The sequence below is a fragment of the Suricata suricatta genome, chromosome 9 (genome assembly GCF_006229205.1).
Source record: "Suricata suricatta isolate VVHF042 chromosome 9, meerkat_22Aug2017_6uvM2_HiC, whole genome shotgun sequence".
In the NCBI taxonomy this organism is placed as follows: Eukaryota; Metazoa; Chordata; class Mammalia; order Carnivora; family Herpestidae; genus Suricata; species Suricata suricatta.
Window position 1 is genome coordinate 36,138,730 of NC_043708.1, and position 24,466 is coordinate 36,163,195.

The 24,466-nt window shown below is 39.6% G+C and overlaps 1 protein-coding gene across 1 annotated transcript in view; it reads left to right on the plus strand.

Annotated features, from left to right (window-relative positions):
• The first annotated feature begins 1,887 nt into the window (after window positions 1-1,887).
• The window catches only part of KCNH5 (potassium voltage-gated channel subfamily H member 5), a 292,797-nt gene continuing 270,218 nt past the window's right edge, over window positions 1,888-24,466 (plus strand). Inside the window, exon 1 of the mRNA XM_029951558.1 lies at window positions 1,888-2,458. Coding sequence (XP_029807418.1) covers window positions 2,386-2,458 — 73 coding nt within the window. The 5' untranslated portion in view covers window positions 1,888-2,385. The remainder of the gene's footprint in view (window positions 2,459-24,466) is intronic.

The following is a 24,466-nucleotide window of genomic DNA, read 5'->3' on the forward strand; positions in this document are numbered from 1 at the left end:
AATCTGAACCTGCTGGTGGCAGGCAGATTAGAGGGACCCAACAGGTGCCTGAGTTCCTTGTTATTTAACTAAATACACCCTAATGTATTTAGAAGACGTTCTAACTGTAGGGGAATTGACTTGCACCACCAGCAGTACTTGAGTAGAAAGCTAAAATAGCCCAGTGTTATTCCACAGAGCCTCTTGTGTGTTTTTTTGCAGAAGGAATCCTAGCAGAGCAAACTGCTCTTTGCCTTGCGTCAACTTTCTGGGTTTGCTCAGCCACCCAAGCTCTGGGGACCTGGGTGAAAATTTCAGAGAGGAGAAGGAAGAAATGATCCTAGGCTAAAACGTGGATTCCGGTTGTGTATTTATGTGTCTCTTGGCCGAAGGCAAAGGCCCTTCACTCAGGGGGTTCTGGAGAGAGCATGATCATAACAGGGGGCCAGTGATTAATAATCTAGGGGTTTTCAAATCAAATCAGACACCTTCCCTCTTTCCTGCCCGCCCAAAACCGAAGCTGAGCATTTGTTTCCTCGGACCACAGCCTGAGGATTCCTGCTGCTTCCGGGCAACTTAGCTTCTATCATTTCTAACAGCAGTTATCTAACATATTATGAGCCCCGCGAAAGGGGACGCCTCCATACAACTGTCCTTTTGCCTTCACAACTCAACGCTTCGCCTAGACACCAACCTCTCATCCTGCTGCAACCGCATTTTTGTCCCTAGTCCTTGACCCTGCTTAGCAATCTCCCTTTCTAGACAAGGCCCAGTGGAGCCTCTGAAAGGGAAGGCTTCTGAAACTTGAGCGAGCACATGCATCCTATTACCTGGAGGACTTGTTAAAACACGTTGTTGGCCCCAAGTGTTCCTAGTTACCTAGCTTGAGGGTAGAGCCCGATAATTTGCATTTCTAACACGTTCTGAGGAGATGCTGCCAGTCCGGGACCACTTTGAGAACCACTGCTTTAGATGAAAGAAGGGGTCACGGGGTGAGCTCCCCCTTTCCTTTCCATCTCTCCGCGCTCGATTCGCACTTACACCATTTTCCCCTTCTCAGTGGTAGCTTCCGGCATTTGGACTCTATTCTAACGGTTTCACTTTTGTCCCCGGTTCTGAGCTGACGGAAGGTTGTTAGAGAAGATTCCTGCCTGCCTCCCTCCTGCCCACCCCCCACCCCTCCCATCCCGCCCTGCGCTGCTCCGTTCTCACCACCTTCACTGTTTTTCCATCACAAATCCTGTCCGCTGCATTCCCCCTCTCTCTCATGTGAATTTGTTCACCCTTGTTTCCCACTCCCTGAATTAAGTGCAACCTTCCCCGAAACTTAGCCCGGGGCTGGCCGCTCGCCTCCTGCGCTCGGAGGCTCCCCGGCTCGCAGGCTCCTCGGAGCGCCAGGTGCAGCGGGAGGCGCAGGGGCCATTCCCGCGCCCGCTCTGCGCGCAGACCCGAGCTGGCCGCGGCTCCCGGGCGTGGGGCAGGGCGGGTGCTGACGGCTCCTTCGGAGCTTCGGGCACGGAAGCCCGGAGGGGGGCGGTACAGCGTCAGGTGGCTGCTCTGCGTCCCAGCGCGCCGCCCAGTCAGTCCCTGCTCCGCGCTCAGTCTCCGCTGGCGCCGGAGCTGATCTCCACCTTCTCCCCGACAGCTGCGTCCTCGGGAGCAGCCGGGGCTCCGGACCCCGGAGGGAGAGGCTGCGATGTGACCCCCTCCGGCTGCCCATTGCTCTCTCTGGCATCCTGCCTGCTTTTTCCTTTCCCGCTCTACGGCCCCATTGGACAGCGAACGTTTGTCTGGATCTACGGGGACAGAGGAGCTGCCGCCGGACGCACAGCCCGGCCGAAGTTGGGCTCAGCTGGGCAGCCGCGATCCCAGCTGCGCGCGAGGGGTGGGCTAGGGCGGGAGGAGAGGAAGGCTCGGTAAGGGGGTCTGGATCCGGCTTGAGACAGACTGGGAACTAGGGCTTGAGCGGACTCTTCCCGCTCCCCGACCTCGGGGCGCGGGGCAGCGGGAGAAATGCGGAGTCCGCGCCCGGGCGACCGCCGCCGCGGCAGCAGCCTCAGCAGCAGCTTCAGCAGCAACACCGGCGGGACAGCGACAGCGGGGGCGGCGCAGGCGCACTGTGCCCCGCGGAGCCTGCAGTTCCCGAGCCCCGTGTGCGGCACCGCCACAGTCTGGGCAGCGGCGGCCGGGGGAGCGCTACTACCATGAACTGCCTGGTCCTCCTTCCCAGAGCTGCTCATCCGGGTCGGGCTGGAGACACAGTCAGGGGACCCTGCCATCGCCGCCGCGCCCCCTCTTCTTTCGGCTCGATCTTCTCCTCCACCTTTACCTCCTCTTCCTCCACCTTCTCTTCCTGCATCCCCCCTCCCCCGCCGCGGATCCTGGCCGCCGCTCTCCAGACCCAGGATGCCGGGGGGCAAGAGAGGGCTGGTGGCACCGCAGAACACATTTTTGGAGAACATCGTCAGGCGCTCCAGTGGTAAGAAGAGTTGCAGTTCAGAACACCCCCACCTCCATCCTGCCCACACGCGCTCCCCATCCTCCCCATCCCATCCCTCTCTCCAAGGGGGAGGGCGATGCAGACAGCCCACCTGGTGGTTTGGGGTCCCTGAGAGGGATTAGGTGGTGAAGGAAAGTTAGTTGCATCCCCTCCCCACGACAGACTCACCTTCCTCCCACCTGTCCAGAGAGTCCAGAAGTGAAGGGGGAGCTGGTAGGGTGTAGGTTCATCTGGAGAATAAAGTTGAGTTTTCCTTTAACGAGGGATATCTTTCTTGTTCATCCTTTCCCCACATTTTTTTTTTCCTCCTCAAGGAGGCTTCAGGGACTGATCAAATTCTTAGAGTTAATCTTAGTGGAAGGATTTTCCTCAAGTTGGGAATGGCTCTGAAAGTGGCTACTTAATAAGATTTAAGTCTCTGGAATGGCTTTTGGGCCCAATGAGCACTGCTGAAAAGAACCTTGTGCTAGGGAGAGGAGTTGGAGTTGAATCTAGCAGAGTCAGTACTTGAAAAATGGGAAGCCAGTTACTGTGGTTAAGTCTGTATTCAAGGTTTCTTTATTTTAATTTTTTAAATTGTGCATTGCTCTTTATTAATCTATATGTTTCATTTGACATAAACAGGAGAAATGTAAAAGACAAGCAATAGTTACTATGCTTTTAAAAAGCTGGAGTAAGAATTAAAAAAATCTTTGCTACTGATTGTAAGGTTTTCTTGCCTTAAAGTGTCTTTAAAATGCCATCCATTTATAAATTCATTTCCTTCAAGATATTCTGAATGGAGATCATTATATAGTTCACCTTTTAAGACCTTATAAACTTTGCATGTTACTGAAATCTACATCTTTCATGTCTTTTAAATTCTTATATATTATTTCCAATTTTACAAGCAAAATATGTAAAGTGTCCTTCAAAGTTATTTTTTTTCCTTCAGAGGCCTGTTATTTTATTTTGAGATCTTTTATTGGGCGACTTATCAGAAAGAGATTGCTGCATATTGATTACAGGAGAGCTTGGACCAAAGCAATGGAAATACTCTATGCAGTTTCATAACTCATTGTTTATTCATTCATTGAAACAATATTTATTCAGGTGCCGTGTACAACAGACACTCTGTGGGGTCGTTTGGATAAAAGAACTGATTAAGACACCTCTGTTCTCAAGAAGCTCTCTGCCTAGTGGGTGAGACAGAGTCACACTAAAATAATAATAAATAAGTAAATACAATTATGCTTCCCTGAATTGGTTGACTAGGTTATACTGATTGTTAGATTAGGATCTCTTCTAAACCTAAGCTTGCAAAATAGTTCCCCCAATTTTGGGACCGTGTATATATAAGTGTCCCAAGGTATTTTTCATAAATCTCTCATGTGGTATTTGGTTTTAATTCGATGCTTGTGAGTTTATTTCTTCCACTTTGGTCAACATCTGACATTATACAAGTTTAGAGTAGACTGTTTGGCTTGAAAAAAAATAACGGATAGTCTTGGTCTAATTAAAAAAATCTATGATATTTTTGGTAATTCCAGTGTGATTTGAAATGTGCTTTTGTTTTTTTATGATAATATAAAACACGAATTCATAATGGTAGGCAATTTCTGTGTTTATACCTACCTTCATGTATCTGTGTTAAATGAAGACCCAGAATACAAGGGGATGTTACTATTAAAACAACCAGTTTGGGAACTTTAAAGTTTATTGGGATCAACTATTTCAGATACATACCTTTTATTTCAGCTTCCTCATTCTCTTGGGTTAGTTCAATTCCATACAATTTGGTCTATGAGGGGACTTGTCAGAGAAGGCCTGAAAAGATAAAACCCATAGTCTCTCTGTCTCTCTGCACGATGACCGGAAAGAAGATGCGGGTTTCTTGACTGAAGTTTACTAGATGGCATCTTTGGTTGACACTTCTAGAAAGTGGAGCGATGAGCCAGTTTTTTGAATATCCTTTATTTCAGATATAGTAGGCAGTTAAGACTTACCTTGATGTGGCTTAGGAAGACCTGCCTCTGCCACCTCTTATTTCATACCTACCATCCAAATCCATGAACGTATTATTGTTTTGACACTTTGTGTTCATAACTGCTTCATTGGTTTAATGTTTCTTTCAATGAATAACAACAGCAAGTGCAGATGGAAATTTATCTGTTTTGGCATTTAAAATGTCACTTCTGATCGCTTATGGCTAGCTACCACTACTCAGAACCTCCAAGCATCATTTGCAATGTATTGGCCATGGTATGTGTAGGTAGTAAAAATTGGAAAGTCTCAGTACTACTTTTACAGGAAGAGCCCCAGAAATTGAGAATTACAGTATTAAATTGGTCTGCACATTCATGTGGGAGTATCCCACAGTTGTTAGCATTTCTATATGATTTGGCAGAGAAACAGAAAAATTCATTCTGAGAAATTGTTTAATTGAAACTAACAGAGAAAATTCCCTTCAGGACGCTCACAGATGGAAGAGGTTTGTCACAGTGAAGGTTTCATTATTCACTAACTTAACAACATTGAAAGTGAAGTGTTGACAGAGCTTTGGTGGAAGAGACAGAAATTGAAGAAAAATAGGCTAGGTAGTAGAAAAGACAGAAATTGAAGAATGATAGGCTGGGGTTGCCTACTTACCCTTAACCCATGAAATGCTTCTCTTTCTGATACAACACCATTTTCTTCTTATGAAAAGATCAGATATTTTACTGAGAGTTGGATGAAATAGTCATGTATACAGAGAGAGGTACACAGATACATGACAGACAGGCAGCCATCCAGAACAAAGATGGATGTACAGGGAAAAAAAACCTCTTTCTTATACACAAAGAACAAAAGGGAGATGTAGAAAGTAACAGAAATAGAGAGAGACACAAAGAGGGGGAATATCAGATTTGGGAGAGTAATGGACACAAAGAAAAAAACATTAGTCACTAATTTGTTCATGGATATCACTAATGAACTGAAATCACAGCTAATTCGACATCCATCAGAGAACTTCATGATATGGAACAAAAGAGCACAAAGTGTGGTCTATTTGGATGTAGCCTTTAAACCAGAGGACTTCCTAATAAAGTTCCTAACTCCTCATCTGCAATTTCCCAGAATAACAGCACTGCATTCTGTGCCCTAGAGTAGTACTATTTCCTATTTGCTGTTACTTTACACTTCTTGAGATTGGATTTTTATTTTCTTTATTTGGTTGACTCAGTCTGTTATGGGGAAGCATTTCAAAGTGTTATTGGTGATTCAAAGTCTATAAAATAAAATAATGAGGGCCATTAAGTAGGATGGATACAAACATACTTTATGGCCAAATCCCACAATAGTATAGGTAGGGAATTCCTCTTTTTACTTTTAAGATAAAAGACAAGATCAATGTTAGATAAATAAAAGGAAGTACAATAATTCTTAATATGTGATTCTAGTAGATATGGAGAGCACCATTATTAGTAGTCTAAGAAGTTGTGAAGGTCCAAAGTATAAGTGTAATAGCAAGGTTTAGATCCAGTTTGGGCTAGGAGGTTCAAAATAAGTTGCTAGAAATGGGAAGTTTGGGAACTATAGGATGAGTTCATTACATGTGTGACACATCTCGTAGAGAGCCTCAGCCCAAAGTGCTTCTTGACTGAAGCTGTGTCTGGCACATTATTACGCTGTCTTCTCTTGTTTAAATTTTAATTATTTGTGCAAGGTCTTCATCAGTATACATTGGGCTGTAGAGAGTAGCAAACTTGTGGGTAGAGTGTAAATACCTGAAAGAAAACAAGAGTATTTTAAGAATTATAGGTGAAATTTTAGATTCAAACAAAACAAAACATTTCCAAACACTTCAATCTTATTATATCTTTGGGCACCACATTTTATTCATATGTTGTCTTCGATTCCTTAACAAATAGGCAGAAATGATTCATTTCCATGACAGTGAACTAGGTTGCCTTTTTGAAATATTATACATATCGAATTTAATGTGTTTTTATAAGAATTTAATTATTCTTTAATATTTTAAACATTATGGAAATCTATAAATGTTTTTCTTTTTAGAGGGAAAAAAAGGAATTCAGGAAAGAAGAAAACAGAAAAGGTAGTATTTTATCAACTGCTTAACCTGCAGGAGAAGTTCAATATACTCGATTTTCCATTATTGCTTGAGATGTCTATCATACAAGCACTTTCTTGACTCAGTTGTCTCTTACAGGAAAATCCAAAAATTTTTTTGCTGTGATTTACATTTGTAAAAACTGAGATCTTAAAAGAGAACCTAGAGAAGAAATAGAGAACGAGTGATTTAAAAATAAAACAAAAAAAAGATATACCTTTTCATTAGCATCCAATGTAAAAGAAATGATGAAAAACATAATTTTTTTTTTTGACATAAAGTTCCTGGTATTTTTTCTTAAAAGATTTTCTTTAACATCTAAACTGCTATTAAGGAAATACTGATAGAACCACATTGTATTTGATTGGTTTACTCAGGTATTACAATGTATCGTTTTTCCTTTTAAAGTACCACAGAGGTTGAAATTATACTGACTGCTCCCTAAATGATATTTATAAATAAGCCAGTGGATTTGTCTCTTGCTCTAGAGCCCACAGTGTATTATGTAATGAGCAGCAGCTTTGCTGACCAGAACTCTGCTCATCCCAGGTCACTCTTGTTTTCACTAGAAATTGCCCTCTTTGTCTGTCTTTTGCGCGATTCCTGAAGTAGGTGTGTAAGAACTCCATGTACCTGGCCATCTTTTAACTGCCCTCCTGAAGGAACCATGCAAGACACTATTTTTTAAAAGGAGACAGCGGCTATGAATATTTTAATTGACAGTGAGTTGAGTTGACTTCTAACAAGAAATCCTTTAGCTTAGTCAATATTTGCTTTTCATTTTCATTTCTAATAACGGCTCTTTGCGAGCACGGAGGAACGGTGTTTCTGTGCTCTCCAGTGTGTGGCCTAGGAAAAAGGTTGTATTGTTCTCCAAAGCCCTGTAGATAGTATTTACCACAAGAGGTCGCTATCGGTTCTGTCACAGGTGAACCAAATAGTACATCTCTTCCTTTTTCTGTGTTCATGATTTTTCCCTCCAGTTGGATTGGAGGTTAAAATCAATGTAATGAGTTATTACTCTTGGGAGAAAATATCGAAAATGTAAGATGTATAGGGAAGCAAAGTGAAGAGAGATACCAATTTCTTTTAATTATTACAGTTTTATTTTAGTTGCTAAAATAAGCTAAATAAATTTATTTTATGACTAAATAAATTGGATATTAATAAAAACAGTTTATGTAAAGATACATATTTAAGTACATTTGAGACTAGTATAATACTTACTTTAGCAGATGAACAAAATTTTATTGTAATAAACCATTTCACCCTGGTGATAATATATGTGAAATATAAGGTTTTGCAGGAAAATGCCATATAAACAAAATTTCAACAAAATATTTCCTCTATGAGATATGTTGATGTAATTCATATTAAATCCAGTGAAGAAGGATCAGTTTCTGACAGTGCTTTGATTTTATTGAAAGATAGTTCACAGATTTATATTTATTTTCCTAGGATATTTTATGATTCCAATATTTTCATGTTATCCAAACTTTTAAAATAAAATACAGAGCTAAAACAAATATTCTCTGAAATTTTCCAAAATTATCGACCTTTCCCCAGAATATGGTTGGAGATAATATTGCTTTAAGAGATTTTCTTTCTCGTCAATCAGGAAGTCTGAATCTTGGTTTCAGGAATTTCTTTTTCTTTTTCATGGGATTAGAAACCAAACATTGGGAGATGCTTCAAAATGTCCCAAACAAAATTAGTTTTAAATGGAAAAATTACAGATAGCAGTTTTGAGATACATTAACTTTTCATATGGAAAAGGTAGAAAAATTAATTAAAGAGCAATAAAAAAATTAGAAAGGAAGAGTGGTTGAAAGCTATTTGAAATTTTATTGAAATAGATTTCTTTCTCAGCGTCTGTTCCCATTAGAAAAATATACATACTAAGTATGAAGTCCCGTTCCTTGAGATATGAGCTTAGGTGCACAGTTCTAGCAGGCCCGAGAGGTAATGGCCTATAACTAGAAGGTCATGAGCGTGTTGCTCTATGAACACTCATATGTCTATATCTTCCACTGTGAAGATCACAGAGCACCAGGTACTGGTTGAATAAATGTCTCCTAAATTAAACAAGTCCATAATCAATTTTTTCCAAAACAATGCTGATTAAATCTACTGGTAAGCTTGTGTAAGTAGTTGTATAGTTTCAAGTATTTAGTCCATGGGTAGATTTGAAAGCAGAAATGGCCTTGTATAGGGCAACCCACATGGGACTCGTGAGAGCATGAGGTGAGCAGGTACGTGATCTCATGCTCGTCTCCTACTCCAACTTGAGACACAGCTAAAATGTTTTCTACTGCTTTTGTTCTACTCTCTAAGAGTTTAAAAGCTAGACTGTTCTACCCAAGAAAGAACCATATGGAAATTTGTAGATTCTAATTAATTTTTTTTAAAAAACAGTTTTGCAGTTAGGAGATGGCAGGTTTTATCCTTGGGAGCCAGTTCTTACCAGTTGAAGTATCTTCTGTGCGAGTTTTGCCTTGAAGAGCGGCTTGCAGTCATGTGCAGCATTGCACAGAAGAGGGAAAATGGATTTTGGCTTTTTAGAGATGGCAGGGCCAGCCTCCAATCACCAAGTTTAACTGAAAACCAAACAACTCACTTGGATTGAGGGGAGAAGTTAATCTTTATCTGGACCTTTTCTGCAAGCCTTTTCTGGCAGCTGAGATATTTTTTATTTGGGGCAAGTTAAAACACAATGAGTTAATTTTTGTATTTTTATAGCATTGAGATAATAGAAGACTTCTTCAACAAGGGTTAAAAGGCTCCAGAATAAAATCCCCTACCAACAGCTCCCATTCTTGTCTTGATGTTCATACTCTTTTTGGTTAATAATTCATTAATGAAACAAAAATGTGTTGAGTACTTCCTATGTGCCAGGCATGGATCTAAGGTCTGGGATGCATAATACACACAATGATAGAAATAATGTTTCTTTTTTTTTTCCCCTGTGAGGAGCAGTTTGCATATTGATTAGGAACCATAGGTTTTGCAGGTTTGCATGAGTCTTGGCTCCCATGCTTACTAGCCCTGTGACTTGCTTATTCTTCCCTAGTCTACTCCTTTGTAATATACAATAATAAGAGTGCCTAGCTTATGGCATTGGAATGAGGATTAAACGAAGTAATACATACAAAGCACTGAGAATAGTATTTGGCACATAACAAATGCTCCGTCAGTATTTGTGCGTTTAGTTACCACTATCATTTGGGTGTTTAAATCTTTGCGCCGTCTGTAGTTGATATTTTTAATGGTTGGTCACCATTTTCCTTTGCACCTCTTTCAAATGATTTGTCTGTACCATAAGGTCAAAATGTCCTAGAAGATTACAAATGAGTCTTCTTGTGAATCCAAAGGCCTTTTATTTATCTATATTTTTCTAAGTTTGCAGGATTTGAGACTATGCTCTGCTACCCTCTCCACCAGCTGCGTGTCTGTGGCTTTCGCAGCTCCGCACTTTCTCCTGTTCTTTTTCCTGGATTCTCTTTCTAATCCCTTTCTTTTCCTTTCCTGTCCCCTTTCTCCTCTCTTCCTTGCCCAGCCCTCCCTGATCTTCCCCTCCCCTCTCCTGAAGACTGAATAGTCTTCCAGGTTCAAACTTCAACCGTCTTTCTTACACAGCTTCATCCTCCTTTTCAGAGCAAGCTTGTCCTCTGTCATAGTTTAAACTTCATCCTCTCTGCACCCCAGTTGTGTGTTTCTAGTGGCCTCTTCTTGTACTTCTTGTACTTCTCACAAGTAATCTAAACCCCAGATGTGGCCAGAATTGAATTTATCATTAGTTTTGGCTTCAAACCGACTTTTGTACTTTGCTGTCTCCCCATCCCTGTCAAAGGTATCTTTAATATTTTCCTCTTTTATCAGGATCAGACCTGTAAATTAATAGAGAACAGACTGATGGTTGCTAGAGGATGGAAGGATGGGCAGAATAAGTAAAGATGAGTGGGAGATGCAGGCTTCGACTTACAGAGTGAGTAAGTCATGAGAATAAAAGTTGCAGCCTAGGGAATACAGTGAATGGCATTGCAATAGCATTATATGGTGAGAGATGGTGACTACACTTGTGATCATAGCGTCACTTACAGAGAGGTCGAATCACTGTTGTACACCTGAAACTAAGGCAACGTTGTGGGTTGCAACTAGATTCAAATAAAAACATTTTGAACAATTTTAGTCTTTTAGGCTAGAAGTCTGAGGGTCTTCTTAGGCTTCCAGGTCATTTCTAAAGCTTTCTCTCTCCTGGAGCTACCATAGTCAAAATAACATGTCATCTTTCTGAGGCTCTGTGAGGGCATTTCTTTTCTTTTTTAAAAATTTTTTAATGTTTATTTATTTTTGAGAGAGAGAAACAGAACACAAGTGAGGGAGGAGCAGAGAGACAGGGAGACACAGAATCTGAAGCAGGCTCCAGGCTCTGAGCTGTCAGCACAGAGCCCAACGAGGGGCTCAAACTCACAAACCGTGACATCATGATCTGAGCCGAAGTTGGATGCTTAACCAACTGAGCCACCCAGGGGCTGTGGGGGCATTTCTAAGGCTCAGAGAACAATACTTTCCAAGAGCAAAGGCATTTCCATCTTGATGACAGAGACTCCTATCCCCGTGACAGGAGCCCTTATGCTCGGTAGGGCACTGGGCCTCTCTAGGATTAGAAGTCTTCCCTCGCAAGTTGGTGGAGAGACTCAGGAAAGCCATAAACAGCAGCTCTTGCACTGTACCTTGTCATAGTAAGGGCTTAATGAATAGTCACCGTTTCCTATTTTCTTAAGGTAAGGCAGAGGGGATTTTCTTTGTTTCTTTTTTAACCTGAAGAAAGCAAAATATTAAGTAGTTGAGATTTTAAGTTTTGAGTTGATGAGTCTGAGCTTAAAACATTTGGTCTTACTTCACCAAGGGCCTACTTATTTGGAGAAAAAAACAAAACCCCAAACAAACAAACACCCCTCCTCCCTCCAACAAAAAACTACTCTTTGGAGCCAAAGAAACATCAGTACTTTTTAGCTCCATAACTGGCAGTGCTTGCAGAGGCCAAAGAGGAAGGCAGAAATGTCAGTGTCTTTGTAACTGGCCCAGTGAAATCTGGCCAAAGGAGAGAATTGAATTGAATTTGTGATCTGTATCTTTCCCTTGCACCATTAGCTCCTATCGCATAGAGAGTAGGAAGGAAAATAGAACAAAGCTTTAGAAAATTAATTAGATTGTAAATGCATTCAGAAAAAGCCTCACTTCTGTATTTCTACCAGGTGTGCAAGTTTCACTGGCCTTTTAATAGGAATTCTTCATTAGTTATCTAGCCATTAGTGTTGATTGCCTTAAAAGGTTAACTTCAAAGAAAATATATAATCCCTTTAGAACAGATGCAGTTCATTTGCAAAAACAAGGTTTGTTTATTTGCAGGATTGAAAAATGATGCTTAACCATTAAATGTGTAATACTTCCCCCCCATAAACACATTTTGACTGATTTTATCCAAGCTTATATAACTAGTGACTGTCTTACGGCTTTAGGTATTTTAAGAAATTTCATTGTAATAAGATTCAGTAAAAATTTGTCATTATCTATATCAGGGTTAAGATTTTCTGTTGTATTCTGAAACTATGAGTCATATAGGTCATTTCCACAGTTACATTTTGCTTCTAATAATTCTGACCAGTATGCTTTTTAGAAACCCATCTTCTCAGTAGTAAAAATTTTGAATTGTTGGAAATTCCTTTGTGTGTGTGTGTGTGTGTGTGTGTGTGTGTGTAGAAATATTTTCTAAACAAAATTGCTATTATTCCTACCATTAAAATTTTAGAAATATGTGTTAAACAATCTCATGTATTCTGAGCCACTTTGGCTAGATGGGAAAACGATGAAGTTACTGTCATCAAAGAAACATGGAAACTTAAAAATATACCTTTGATCTTGAAGGAGATGAAAAGTGGAGGCATATTTTTATCTTTGATGACAGCTGAACGAGTTTGAATAAATTAACAGATTTTTTGCATATTTCAAACTCCCACAGTGATGGTCTGCTTAATGTTGCCAATATTATTATATAATAATTAGTCTCATTGTGGAAGGTACAAAGTGTATGTGTCTATATACACACAGACACACACACACTCCCTTGCTCTAGAGCTGTAGGGTAAAGGTGTACTTGTAAGAACAGGAAAGAGACCAGCCTTATACTCTGTTATTACATAGTGAAAGTGAGCAATGCATCACCCAGAAATCAATATTGTGGATGTGGATATGACATATAAGTTATTTATGCTTTTGTTTAGCCATCTGTGCCAGGGTTGTATTTAACCCAAATAACATGTGCTATCTGTGCTTCAGAGATTATTCTGCTGTTACTGTCCTATAGACAACATTGAATGTATCTATAGATATCACTCACCCAGAAGGCAAGTTTAAAAAATAATATATACTCCATGATATAAATTTACAAGTTTCCAGAGTGCAGGGAAATCTCCTTGGGAACCCCTAATTTTTTTGTTTTTACAGAATTATCAGTTCTTTGAAGAAAAATACCTAGCACAGTCCTTATCTATATTCTTGACAATGTCCAGCATTGCTCTAATTATTGTTTGTTGATTGTATGACTTTAAATTTTTTTAATGTTTATTTAGTTTTGAAAGAGAGAGATAGAGTGTGAGTGGGAAAGGGGCAGGGAGAGAGGGAGACACAGAATCCCAAGTAGGCTCCAGGCTCTGAACTGTCAGCACAGAGGTCAACAGATGCTTGAACTCACGAACCGTGAGAGCATGACCTGAATTTAAGTCGGATGCTTAACTGACTGAACCACTCAGGTACCCCTGATTATATGACTTTAAATAGGAATCAGAAGTTTTATATTTGATTTGATCATTCAACAAAAACTTGTGGGGATTCAGTGATGAACAAACAGACATGGTCTCTGACTTCAGGGAACTCGATGTCTGGTAGGGGAGAAAGGCATTCAAGAAACCCACATCAAATACATAATTGCAAATTGTGGTAAACATTGTGAAGAAAAGGAAAGAGTGCTGTGACTAAGTATAATAGGGATTCATTTCACTTGGGAGATGGTGTCAGGGAAGGCCTTCTAAGGCAGTGATATAAAGCGGAGACTGGGAGTTAAGAGGTAGCTAGATGGTAAGTGGGCAGAAAAATATTTTAGGTGAAGAGAAAACAGGTGAACAGTCCTAAGGAGAAACAGAGAAAACGTGTAGTCAAGTTTGTGAAGTTCAAAGGCCAGTGTGGTTGGATTGCAGTGAGCAAAAAAAAAAAAAAAAAAAAAAGAAAGAAAGTTGGGTCTGCCTTTTCAGGGTGAGGCATTTGCATTGTATCCCAGCTGCAGTGGACAAATCTCCCAGTCATAAGGGACATCTGTGTGAGGACAAGTTAGGTCAGAAGCAGGAAGAACCATAGTAGGGAACCAGCCAGGAGACTGTTGGAATAGACCAGGCAAGAGGTAATGGTGGCTTGGGCTGGGATAGGAGCAGTAGAGATGGAAAGAAGTAGATGCATCGGACATGTTTCATTGGTAGAATTATTAGGGTTTAGTGATGAATTGGATGGCATAAAGGAAGAGGTGTGAAGGATGCCTTTCTGGGTTTTGGCTTGAGCATCTGGGTAAAGATAGAGGTAGGAAAGGTTTCCCTGAGAGTCAGGTTTGGAGTGAAGCTCTGGACATCACCTACATCATCACTTTATCTATTTCCCTTTCACTCTCTTGAAGTGAAGAAGAATGAAGCCAAGGGCGGCGGGGGGGGGGGGAGCTTAGTTCAGAGCGACTATGTGCAGAGGGGGCTTCTGTATTTCTGTATTCTACTTACAAGTTCAGGAAAGAATATCACAGGCTGGGTAATTTGCTTAATTGGTCTGGTTGTCCTTGTGGATTAGAAACGTGTAACTTGAGATTTTCATTAGAGGCTGATTCAGACCAGAAACCAAGTAAATTTTTGAATCCAACCAAAATCCCAAACCAAAACTTAAATTTATAATGAATATTTGACAATAAGCATTGTTGAAATGCCCTCTTTAACCAATCCTTTTTGGAAAACATTAGCAATTACTACATGGATTTTATTGTGTTGCTTTTAAGCTTCGAGTTTCCTCTTTGGTCACTGATTTTCGGAATGTGCATTCTTTAGCTCTTTGATTCAGAAGATTTGGAGGGTGGAGTGCTACTTGAAGTTCTGAGCACCTGCGATCAAGCCCTTCTTCACAAAGGCCCCTGGGATTTGGAGAGCAGCTTGAAATAGCTCTAAGCCAGCTTTCTGGGCTTCCACCTGCACCGAGCCTCTGTCGGACGGGCTCTGTCTTGGGTGTTAAGGCTTTCAGGATGACAGCCCCAGTTTCTGGGTGGTGTGCTTCTCCCAAGTTAGGACTGAATGAATACAGTTAGAGAGAAAATCCTGTCGATTGTGCTCAGAGGCAACTCTGGACCTTGGGAAAACTATACATTAGTGAATGTGTTTTGTTCAGTGTTTGCGGATTATTTTTGTGAAGTACTTTTCCTTTCTCACCCCACTTGCTATCTTTGCTCTTCCTCAGTACTCTGGAATGCTTTTGGGTTTCTCCTCACTTCCTAAAATATCTTAAGTCTTCTCAGTGCTAGGGCCCTGCAAAGAAAGTTGAGGGGAGAGGGATGGAGGGAGAGAGAAAGAGAAAGAGAGAGAGAGGGAGAGATATTTACCCCTCCTCACCCAAAAGGTGTTTCACTTTGTTAATGTCCATGGAATTTTTGGACCACAGAAGAGTATAGTTTTCTGAACAACAAAACAAAACAAAATAAACTGTCTAATCATATCAGACACAGGTAGTGATGCAGCAGCTCAGAGGAAAACACTGTTTTTCTGGAGCTGCTATAGACAGGGAAAGAACACCTCCCATACTTTTACATTGTTGTCATTGACCAAATATAACTTCTCTTTGTTGAGAAATTTCTATCAGCCAAGACTATTGACCTCATAGGTTGTACATGATCTCTTTTAGGAACGGGATTAATATGCAGTAACATAGAATGTGGTTATTTTCCTATTATCTGAAGAGATGGCACTGTAACGAGGAAGTGCATTTTTCATGCTCAAACAAAGCAAAACAAAAGCTTAGGTAGCAGTTCAAAAATATGGTATGATAGGATAGAACGTCTTAGTCAGCAAGACCTGGCTGTGTTTGTCCCCCACCAGGCACTTTTTTCCTGTGTGCACTGTGTCCTTTAACTTTCCTAGTCTGCTTTCCCACCCATGAAAGGAAGGAATGCATGTGTAAGATGAGTGCATTCATGGTCTTGAAGATCACCTGATGATCTTGTTAAAATGTGGGTTCTGATTCATCAGGTCTGTGGTGGGCCCAGAGTCTGCATTGCTAGCAAACTTCCAGGTGATACTGGCCCACACTTTGAATAGCAGAGTACTAGGTCCATTTCCCAAAGCTGGCTGAGCATGGAACTTTTCCTTTAGTGGCTATATTTTTGTGTTCTCCCTGTAGGGAGTCTATTCAGTGTGTCTGCATTAGAATTTAGGATCTTTAGTTTTTTATATTTCTGACACTCCTGACAGGCTTCTTTGGGAACCACCAGTATTTGGGGATTATTGCAGTTGATTAGTGCTCTTCCACTCTGGCTGCACATTAGAAGATTTCAAAACAAATACTGATGACTGTATCGTACCCAGACCTATTAAAACAGAATTTTTGAGGGGTGATGCCTGGTATGAGTAGCTCCTGGGACCCCTTCCAGTTCTCCTCAATCTTCCACCCAATTAAATATGCAGTCAAAATTGAGAGAAATCCATAATGATTCCTACTGGGCCATTTTGAATCAGGGTCTTGTGATTTCTTTGTTGACCTTCTAACCCTTCAGGGAAGAGTGCTTGTTTTAGTGCATGTCTATCCCTGAGAAAGTACTGGATGGTCTTTCAAAGAACAAATGTTTCAAGACTTAGCCCCTTGCAGAGATTGTCTTGAGAATCTGCTCATGTGTAGAATTACAGCTTCTGAAATGTACTGGACTGCTACTACCCAGTAGGGGTAATGACCTATTTCTCAGGCCCTTCGTGTAGGAACATCCTGTGTATTTGAATCATTTGGACAAGGAATGCATGCAAACATCTTGAAGGACTGAAATAGTCTGGATCCCAAGAAGGTTGAATTTTTCAGAATTCATGGCTCTTGATGTGCTATGAATTGTGAGGACAAATCAGAACTGGTTTCCCCAGAAAGATCATGATAAATATCTTAGTCTATTTGGGCTACTCTAACAAAATGTTATAAACCAAGTGGCTTCTCAACAACAGAAATTTGTCTCACAATTCTGGAGGTGAGAAGTCAGAGATCAAGCATGGTTGGGTTCTAGTGAGAACTCTCCTCCTGGTGGCGGACAGCTGACTTCTTATTGTATCCTCACATGGTGGAGAACAGCAGAGAAGGCAAACTATTTTGTGTTTCTTATAAGGGCACTAATCCCATTGATGAGGGACTTACCCCCATGACCTTATTGAATCCTAACCACATCCCAAAGGCTCTACCTCCTACTGCCTTCACACGCAGGGTAGGGTTTCAACATATGAATTTTGGGAGGACATGAATATTCAGTACAGAACGATGAGGATGGTGGTGGTCACCAAGAATTCTGGGCAATTAACTTAGTAGCTTTGTGTTTCCAAAGCTTCTTAACTAGTCTCACTTTCAAGATTTGCAACTCCTCTCTTTTGCAGAGAAGTTATCTCTCAGTCACCAGATTGCTTTCCCCACCATTATTTTTTACATATTTAAAAAACATTTATTCATTTTTGAGAGACAGAGAGTGAGTGGGGGAGGGGCAGAAAGAGAAGGAGACAGAATCCTAAGCAGGGGGCTCTGAGCTGTCAGCACAGATCCCAATGCAGGGCTTGAACCCACAAACTGTGAGATTATGACCTGAGCCAAAGCCAAATGCTTAATCAACTGAGCCCCCCAGGCGCCCCTCCCCACCATGTTTTAAAGCCAAAAGAAATTAAAAATGTTCAGAAAACAATTTTATTAATTTGCTATCCTTTTCTTAATGTTTGTGAATAACACCAGATTACACATTCACTGAAATAATAATTTTTATAAGCATAGAGAAATGGAACATTTGTATGAATATTTCAGATTCACAAATTATGTTTTAATTAACAAATAGACAAATATCCCAAGGAAGATCCTGGGCAGTCTACTTAGTATTTATCAGTTCTCATCTAATTTAGCCTTCAACATGACAAGGAAATCTGTTTCCTCTTCTTTTGTCCCCACACCCCTCCTCTTAATATTTTATTTTGCTTCTTACAAAGATTTCAGTGATAAATACAAGTTTATAGGTTCTGGTTTATAGGGTCAATATGTAAATATCTGTGTTTTTTTTTCTAGTTCATGGCTTGTACACACACATACGGAACTCACACATAAGATGCTCTCTCTACATATACAACACAATTGTACAAGAATCTTGTACATAATAAATAACAATAACTACTAATTGCTAAAGACTTTTTCCCCCAATAGTTGGTTTATTAAGATTTTGCTTGCATTACTCTATTTCATCTCCATAAACTACCCAGAGTGGTAGGTATTGCTATCTCCAGTTTGTGTGTGAGGAATAACCTAATAAAAACTTACCAGGTTTTTTGGAATAGCTCCCTTGGTAGTAATGAGAAGGGACCGAAGTGCTGGCAGAAAGTTTGGCTCTTTGTGGTAATTTTATTGTTTTGAATATTGACTAGTTGACGACTTGTTACATGAAGTACTTAGTACTGCGGCTGATTTTCTCAATTATAGTTTTATAAAACATTCAGAAATGAGAAAAGCAGTTCTGAAGCTTGTCCTCCAGAAACCCAGAGCACATATTGCTAATGTGCAATTGTTAAGACCTTGAGGTAAGGGCTAGTGAACACACAGTTACTTCACCCTCTGATGATCTAAGTGGATAATATCAAACTTGAAGCATAAAGATGAATGGATACCATATTTCCTAGGCAATTTGTTAATCTTTAAGTTGGTTTAAAAAACTCTCTTCTGAGTTGTTAGGTCTGATTGAATCTGTAAGCAAATACTTGAGTATGTAGCTGGTAAATATCTGAATAGTCCATATTCTATGGTTATTGGTTAAAATCAAGTATACATTATTAAAAATGAGATTTATTCCAACTTCTGTGGGTCCCCCCCCACCCCTGAACAGCTCTGCATTCAAGCTAATATGGCAATCCTCCCTACAGTGAGTTGCTTTAGGACTTCATTATTCCTACTTTTCTAACAAAAGAAAAAAAAAGACACAGTTCCACCTAAAAAAGTTTGAATTTGCAAATATCTCAGTCAAGAATTAGAATTTAGGGAATCTCTGTTGTAGTTGCTGCTCCTGGAGAGTATGGTCTTGGTGAGTCTCTGACTCATCACAGAACGGAGTTGTTTTCTAGATTAGAAAAAAATAGGAATGATAATCTGTAGATAACAGCTAGATAATCTGTCCCAATGCCTAGCACAGAGTATGGGCTCTCTAAAGATTGCTTTATATTTGTTATTACATGGAGTTACTAGAGTGTAAGTAAAGTAACATATCAACAATAAATGAATGATCATAGCTAGGCCCCTCTGAGCTGGAGTCTTAATATTCTCATTATTGAAAATGGTGTGGTGGGAGCAGTTTAACATTTTTTAGTAGCAGAGTTAACTAGGAATACTTAGAGCTCCTACTCCAAGTCTTAACCCATGTTTGAAAACAAGTCTGTTTATGACAGAGGGAGGTCTGCAAGACTTTGGGAGTGCTTTGGATATTGTGAAATATAATTCTCACTTTGGGGTATAAAATTGATATAATGAGTCTTGACTAGGACACCAAAAAATTGAAATAGAATAAAAAATGAGGACCTCTCATGTGGTAAGCGTTGTCTGAGAACTTGTTTTTTTAGTTACATGTTTGTATAGGTGCATGTGTGCACCTGTGTAAACATGTTTAGAGATACTATGTGAAATTAATTTCTTACTTTGAGCTTCAACTTAAAAAAAGTTTTAAAAACACTTGTTTGATTAGTTTCTGGGGGAGAGAAAGCCTTCCTCAGTAGGACTTTTCATGTTTATGATAGTCCTTTTTTAGAAACTTTGGTTTCTGTTTCCTGGGATTCTGGCAATTATTTCAATCAATAAATACTATACTGCAACTCTTGTAGGCACAGTAGGCATAAAACTTAGAATCCTGAGGACTATATTATCTAAGAAGTTAAAAAGTAGCATATGTAAAGTATTCAGAGAGGCACTGCATACTAAACTTTATTATACCAATTATATAAAGAGATCCCTGCATGAATACACTGATTCATTTGTTTATTGATATAGTCACCCAACAAGCAAGCATCTACTATGTGCCAGGCACCACGTTAGGTACAGGGGGAGCAAATGGCACCAACATAGATATAGGCTTTGTCCTTATAGAGCTTATAGCCCAACTGGCAGATGTGCATTCATCGCATCATAAAACAAATAGGTATACAATTGTAACTATGGTAAGGGCTGTGAGAAAGAGGTGCATTATGTCTGAAATTATTAGGGATGACCTGGTCAGAAGACCAAGAAAAGATTTACTGAGGTCATGACAATTGAGTTAAGATCTAAACAACTGCAATCAGATAAGTAAGGAAAGAATGGTGTTTAGGCAAAGAGAATGGCAAGTTAAAGGCCCTATGATGGAAGAGAACTTGAAGCTTACAAAAATATAAGAAAAATCAGTGTAGAGGACATGATCCAATTTGCATTCTGGAAAGACCTCTTTGGCTTCAGTGTGGACAATTCATTGAATAAATCTCAGAGAGAGTTGGTGTAAAACAATTAGATAGCTATTGGAGTGATCAACGGGAGAGAGAATGTAAGCTTGGACTTGGGAGATGGTAGGACTTAGAGAAATGGAGAGATTTGAAAATTTCATGAGATAAAATTAATAGGATTTTGTCATGGATTAGGTATAAGGATAATGAGAAAGATGTTGAAAGATGGCTCTAAGATTTCTGGCTTACATAATTGCATGGGTGGTGTTCCCATTCTCTAAGATAGGAAACACTGGAAAAGCACCAAAGTTGGGGGAATGAAAGGTCATGGACCTATTATATTGAGGACCACTTAAGACGTCTAACAGGATATCTGTGTCAACTTGGATATCAAGATCTACAGTTTATAAAGAGGTCTGGTTCGGAGATACAGAGTAATGAGTTACTGAATCTAGGGACACAGGTGACATATAAGAGGAACTGATGTGGAGAAACTCTAGTATCTCTTACTGGATAAAGAATGTTAGGCCTGCAAAGGAAACGGAAGACTGTTCAGGGAACCAGGGGACAGTCATTTTGTGAAGGCTAAAGATTGGGAAATTTTAAGGAGTGGGTGGTTACCAGGGCTTCTGAATTGTCAAGTGAGATGAGTAAAAAGCATTCTTTGGGTTTGGTAACATGTAGAGACTGTTGGTGATCTTGGTTGTCCTGGAGTGGTAAGCAAAGAACTAGATAGGAGTGAGTTGTGTGAATAGGAGCTGAGATGATGAAACCAACTTTTATGGAAAGCTTGTCTGATGAGAGGTTGGAGGCAGATATGGTGATAGCCAGAGGGGGATGTAGGCTGAGTGGTACTTATTGAATGTGTCTGGTTCTGAAAGGGTTTGAGAGGTAAAGGGATGGGAGAAAAGTGTTTCAAGTGGATAGTAGGCATCATGAGTGAGTCATTTTGGGAGCCATAATGAGAAAACTGACTTAATTGTAATAGTATAGACTTTAGGAGTAATGAGAAATATGTTTGTATAGGTAGGGAGGGTGAGGCTGGATTTCAGAAGGCTTTCTAAGTCTGAGACGCAGTTTGATGAAACGAGCACTTGGGAGTCTATATTGGGTGAGGAGTAGTAGGATGATGGAGGACAGGAATTCAGGGGGTACAGTGAACATTAGCGTGAAAAATAAGATCAGTTGAGCAGTTGAGTCAGGAGGACCATGTAGCTGAATGGATTGCCACAGATCCCTAGTCATGAAGTGCAGAGACTATGGATTAGTGAGAGTAAACTGATTAGGCCCCAGCCTGGGCTAAGAGGAGAAAAGTTAATTTTTGATGATCATATTGTAACTATTTATACTTAATGCTATACATAAATGAAAATGTCATATATTTATAGGAGAATTTATACTTTGTGAAGCATTTTTTATGGGAATAAAATTTTAATCTCTTCGTAATCTCTACTCTAACCATCCTAGGTACCACCGAAAGGTAGTATGATTCTCATAGCTAAGATTCATTTCAAATGCCACAGTTTCCCTAAAACTTCTGAATCTCTGGTCCTTCTTCCTTGTGTTTTCTTTCAAATTTGAGGGAATTAATTTATTAGTGGTAACATACACAGATCGTAAGTGTACAGTTCAATTAGTTTTGACAAATGTATACACGTGTGGAACTCATACCTCCATGAAGATAGAGAACAATGACCTTTTCCAGAAAGTTCTTTTTGCCTCTTCCCTGTCAGTCTCCCTACCATCCCCTTTAGCAATCATTGTGCTCTCCCTATCATTATAGTTTAGTCTTGCCTGTATTCAAACTTCCTAGGAATGAAATGATAGCTTCTAGCTTCTTTCAGTCATTATAAAGTTTATCAGCCTCATCCATGCTGTTGCGTGTGTGAATAATTTGTTCCATTTTAGTGCTGAGTGGATCTTCTTGTATAAATATGTCACAATTTTTGATCCATTCTCTTGCTGATGGACATGTCCATTGTTTTCCATTTTTGGCTGCTATGAATAAATCTGATGTGAACATTTTTCTTACAAGTCTTTTTGTTAACATATGTTTTTGTTTCACTTGAGTAACTGTCTAAGAATGAAATTTCTTGGTCATGGTTAAATATTTAACTCTACCAGAAACTATTTTTCAAAGTGATTGTTCCATTTTCTATTCTCATTAGTATTTTATGAGGAGTTCCTGTTGTTTCACCCTCTCATCAACATTTTGTACTGTTAGCCTTTACAGCCACTCTAGTGGTTGAGAAGTGATGCTTCGTTGTGCTTCTAATTTGTATTTCCCTGCTGCCTGATGATGCCGAGCATCTTATTCTTGTGGTTATCAGCCATTGTTTATCTTCTTTTGTGAAATGTCTGTTCAAGTCATGTGCCCATGTTGTTCACTAACTCATTTGTCCTTTTGTAGAATTTTTTGGTATGTCCTGGATAGGAGTTCTTTCTCAAATATCTGTATGGTAAATATTTTCTCTTCATCTATGGATTTTTTTTTTTTACAAAGTCCTTGAATGAGCACTTGATTTTAATTTGATGATGTCTAATTTATTTATCAACAATTTCTTTTATAGTGATTGCTAAAGAAGTCTTATCTAAGAAATTCTTGTATTCCTTAAAGTTGCTTAGATATTTTTTCTGTGTTTTCTTTTTAGTTTTCATCTTTATATTAGGTGTATCACCCATTTTAAATTGGGGTGTGTGTGTGTGTGTGTGTGTGTGTGTGTGTGTATGTAGTAGCAGTAATGGTTCAACTTTTGCTCATGTGGATATATAGTTGTTTTAGCACAATTCATTTAAGAGACTTTTCTTTACCCATTAAACTCCTTTGGCATGTATGCAAAAAACCAGTTGACCAATTTTGTGATGGTCTATCTCTGAACTTTTTTTTCTCTGAACTTTTTAATCTGTTATATAGATTGTAAGTTTTCCCAACTTGGTCCTTCTTTTTCAGATTTTATTTTGGATTATTTTTGGTAATTCATATTTTCATAACATTTTATGACCACTTTGTCAACTGCTATTTTCATTGGGAATATATTGAATCTATAGATCAATTTTCAGAGAGTTGATGTCTTAAAAATACCTAGTCTTTAAATTCATGAACATGGCATAGCTCTTCATTTGTTTAGGTGTTCTTAAAATTTAGGGGAAATTCTTTTAGTTTTTATTCTAGAGGACTTGCACATCTTTTGTTAAACTTCTTTCCTTCCTTCCTTCCTTTGATTCATTCATATAATTTGTTGTCAACTGGTTTCCATACAACACCCAGTGCTCATCCCAACAAGTACCCTCCTTCATGACCATCATCCCTTTTCCCCTCTCCCCGTCATTATCCCTCAGTTTCTTCTCACTGTTTAAGAGTTTCTTATGGTTTGTCTCCCTCCCTCTCCTTAACAATTTTTCCCCTTTCCCTCCCCCATGGCCCTCTGTTAAATTTCTCCTGTTTCACTTATAAGTGAAAACATATGGTATCTGTCTTTCTCTGCCTGACTTATTTCACTTAGCATAACAGCCTTGAGTTCCATCCTTTTGATATAAATGGACAGATTTCATTCATTGTCACTGCCATGTAGTGTTCCATTGTATATATAAACTGCATCTTCTTGATCCATTCGTCAGTTGATGGACATTTAGGCTCTTTCCATAATTTGGATATTGTTGAAAGTGCTGCTATGAACATTGGGGTACATGTGCCCCTATGCATCAGCACTGTATCCCTTGAGTAAATTCCTAGAAGTGCTATTGCTTGGCCATAAGATACTACTATTTTTAATTTTTTGAGGAACCTCCACACTGTTTTTCAGAGCGGCTGCACCACTTTGCATTACCACCAAAGGTGTAGGAGGGTGTCCGTTTCTCCACATCCTCACCAGCATCTATAGTCTCCTGATTTGTTCATTTTAAGCACCCTGACTAGTGTGAAGTGGTATCTCATGTGGTTTTGATTTGTATTTCCCTGACGATGAGTGATGTTGATCATCGTTTCATGTGTCTGTTGGCCATCTGGATATCTTCTTTGGAAAGGTGTCTATTCATGTCTTCTGCCCATTTCTTCACTGCATTACTTGTTTTTTTTGGAGAGTGGAATTTGGTGTGTTCCTTATAGATTTTGGATACTATCCCTTTATCTAATATGTCATT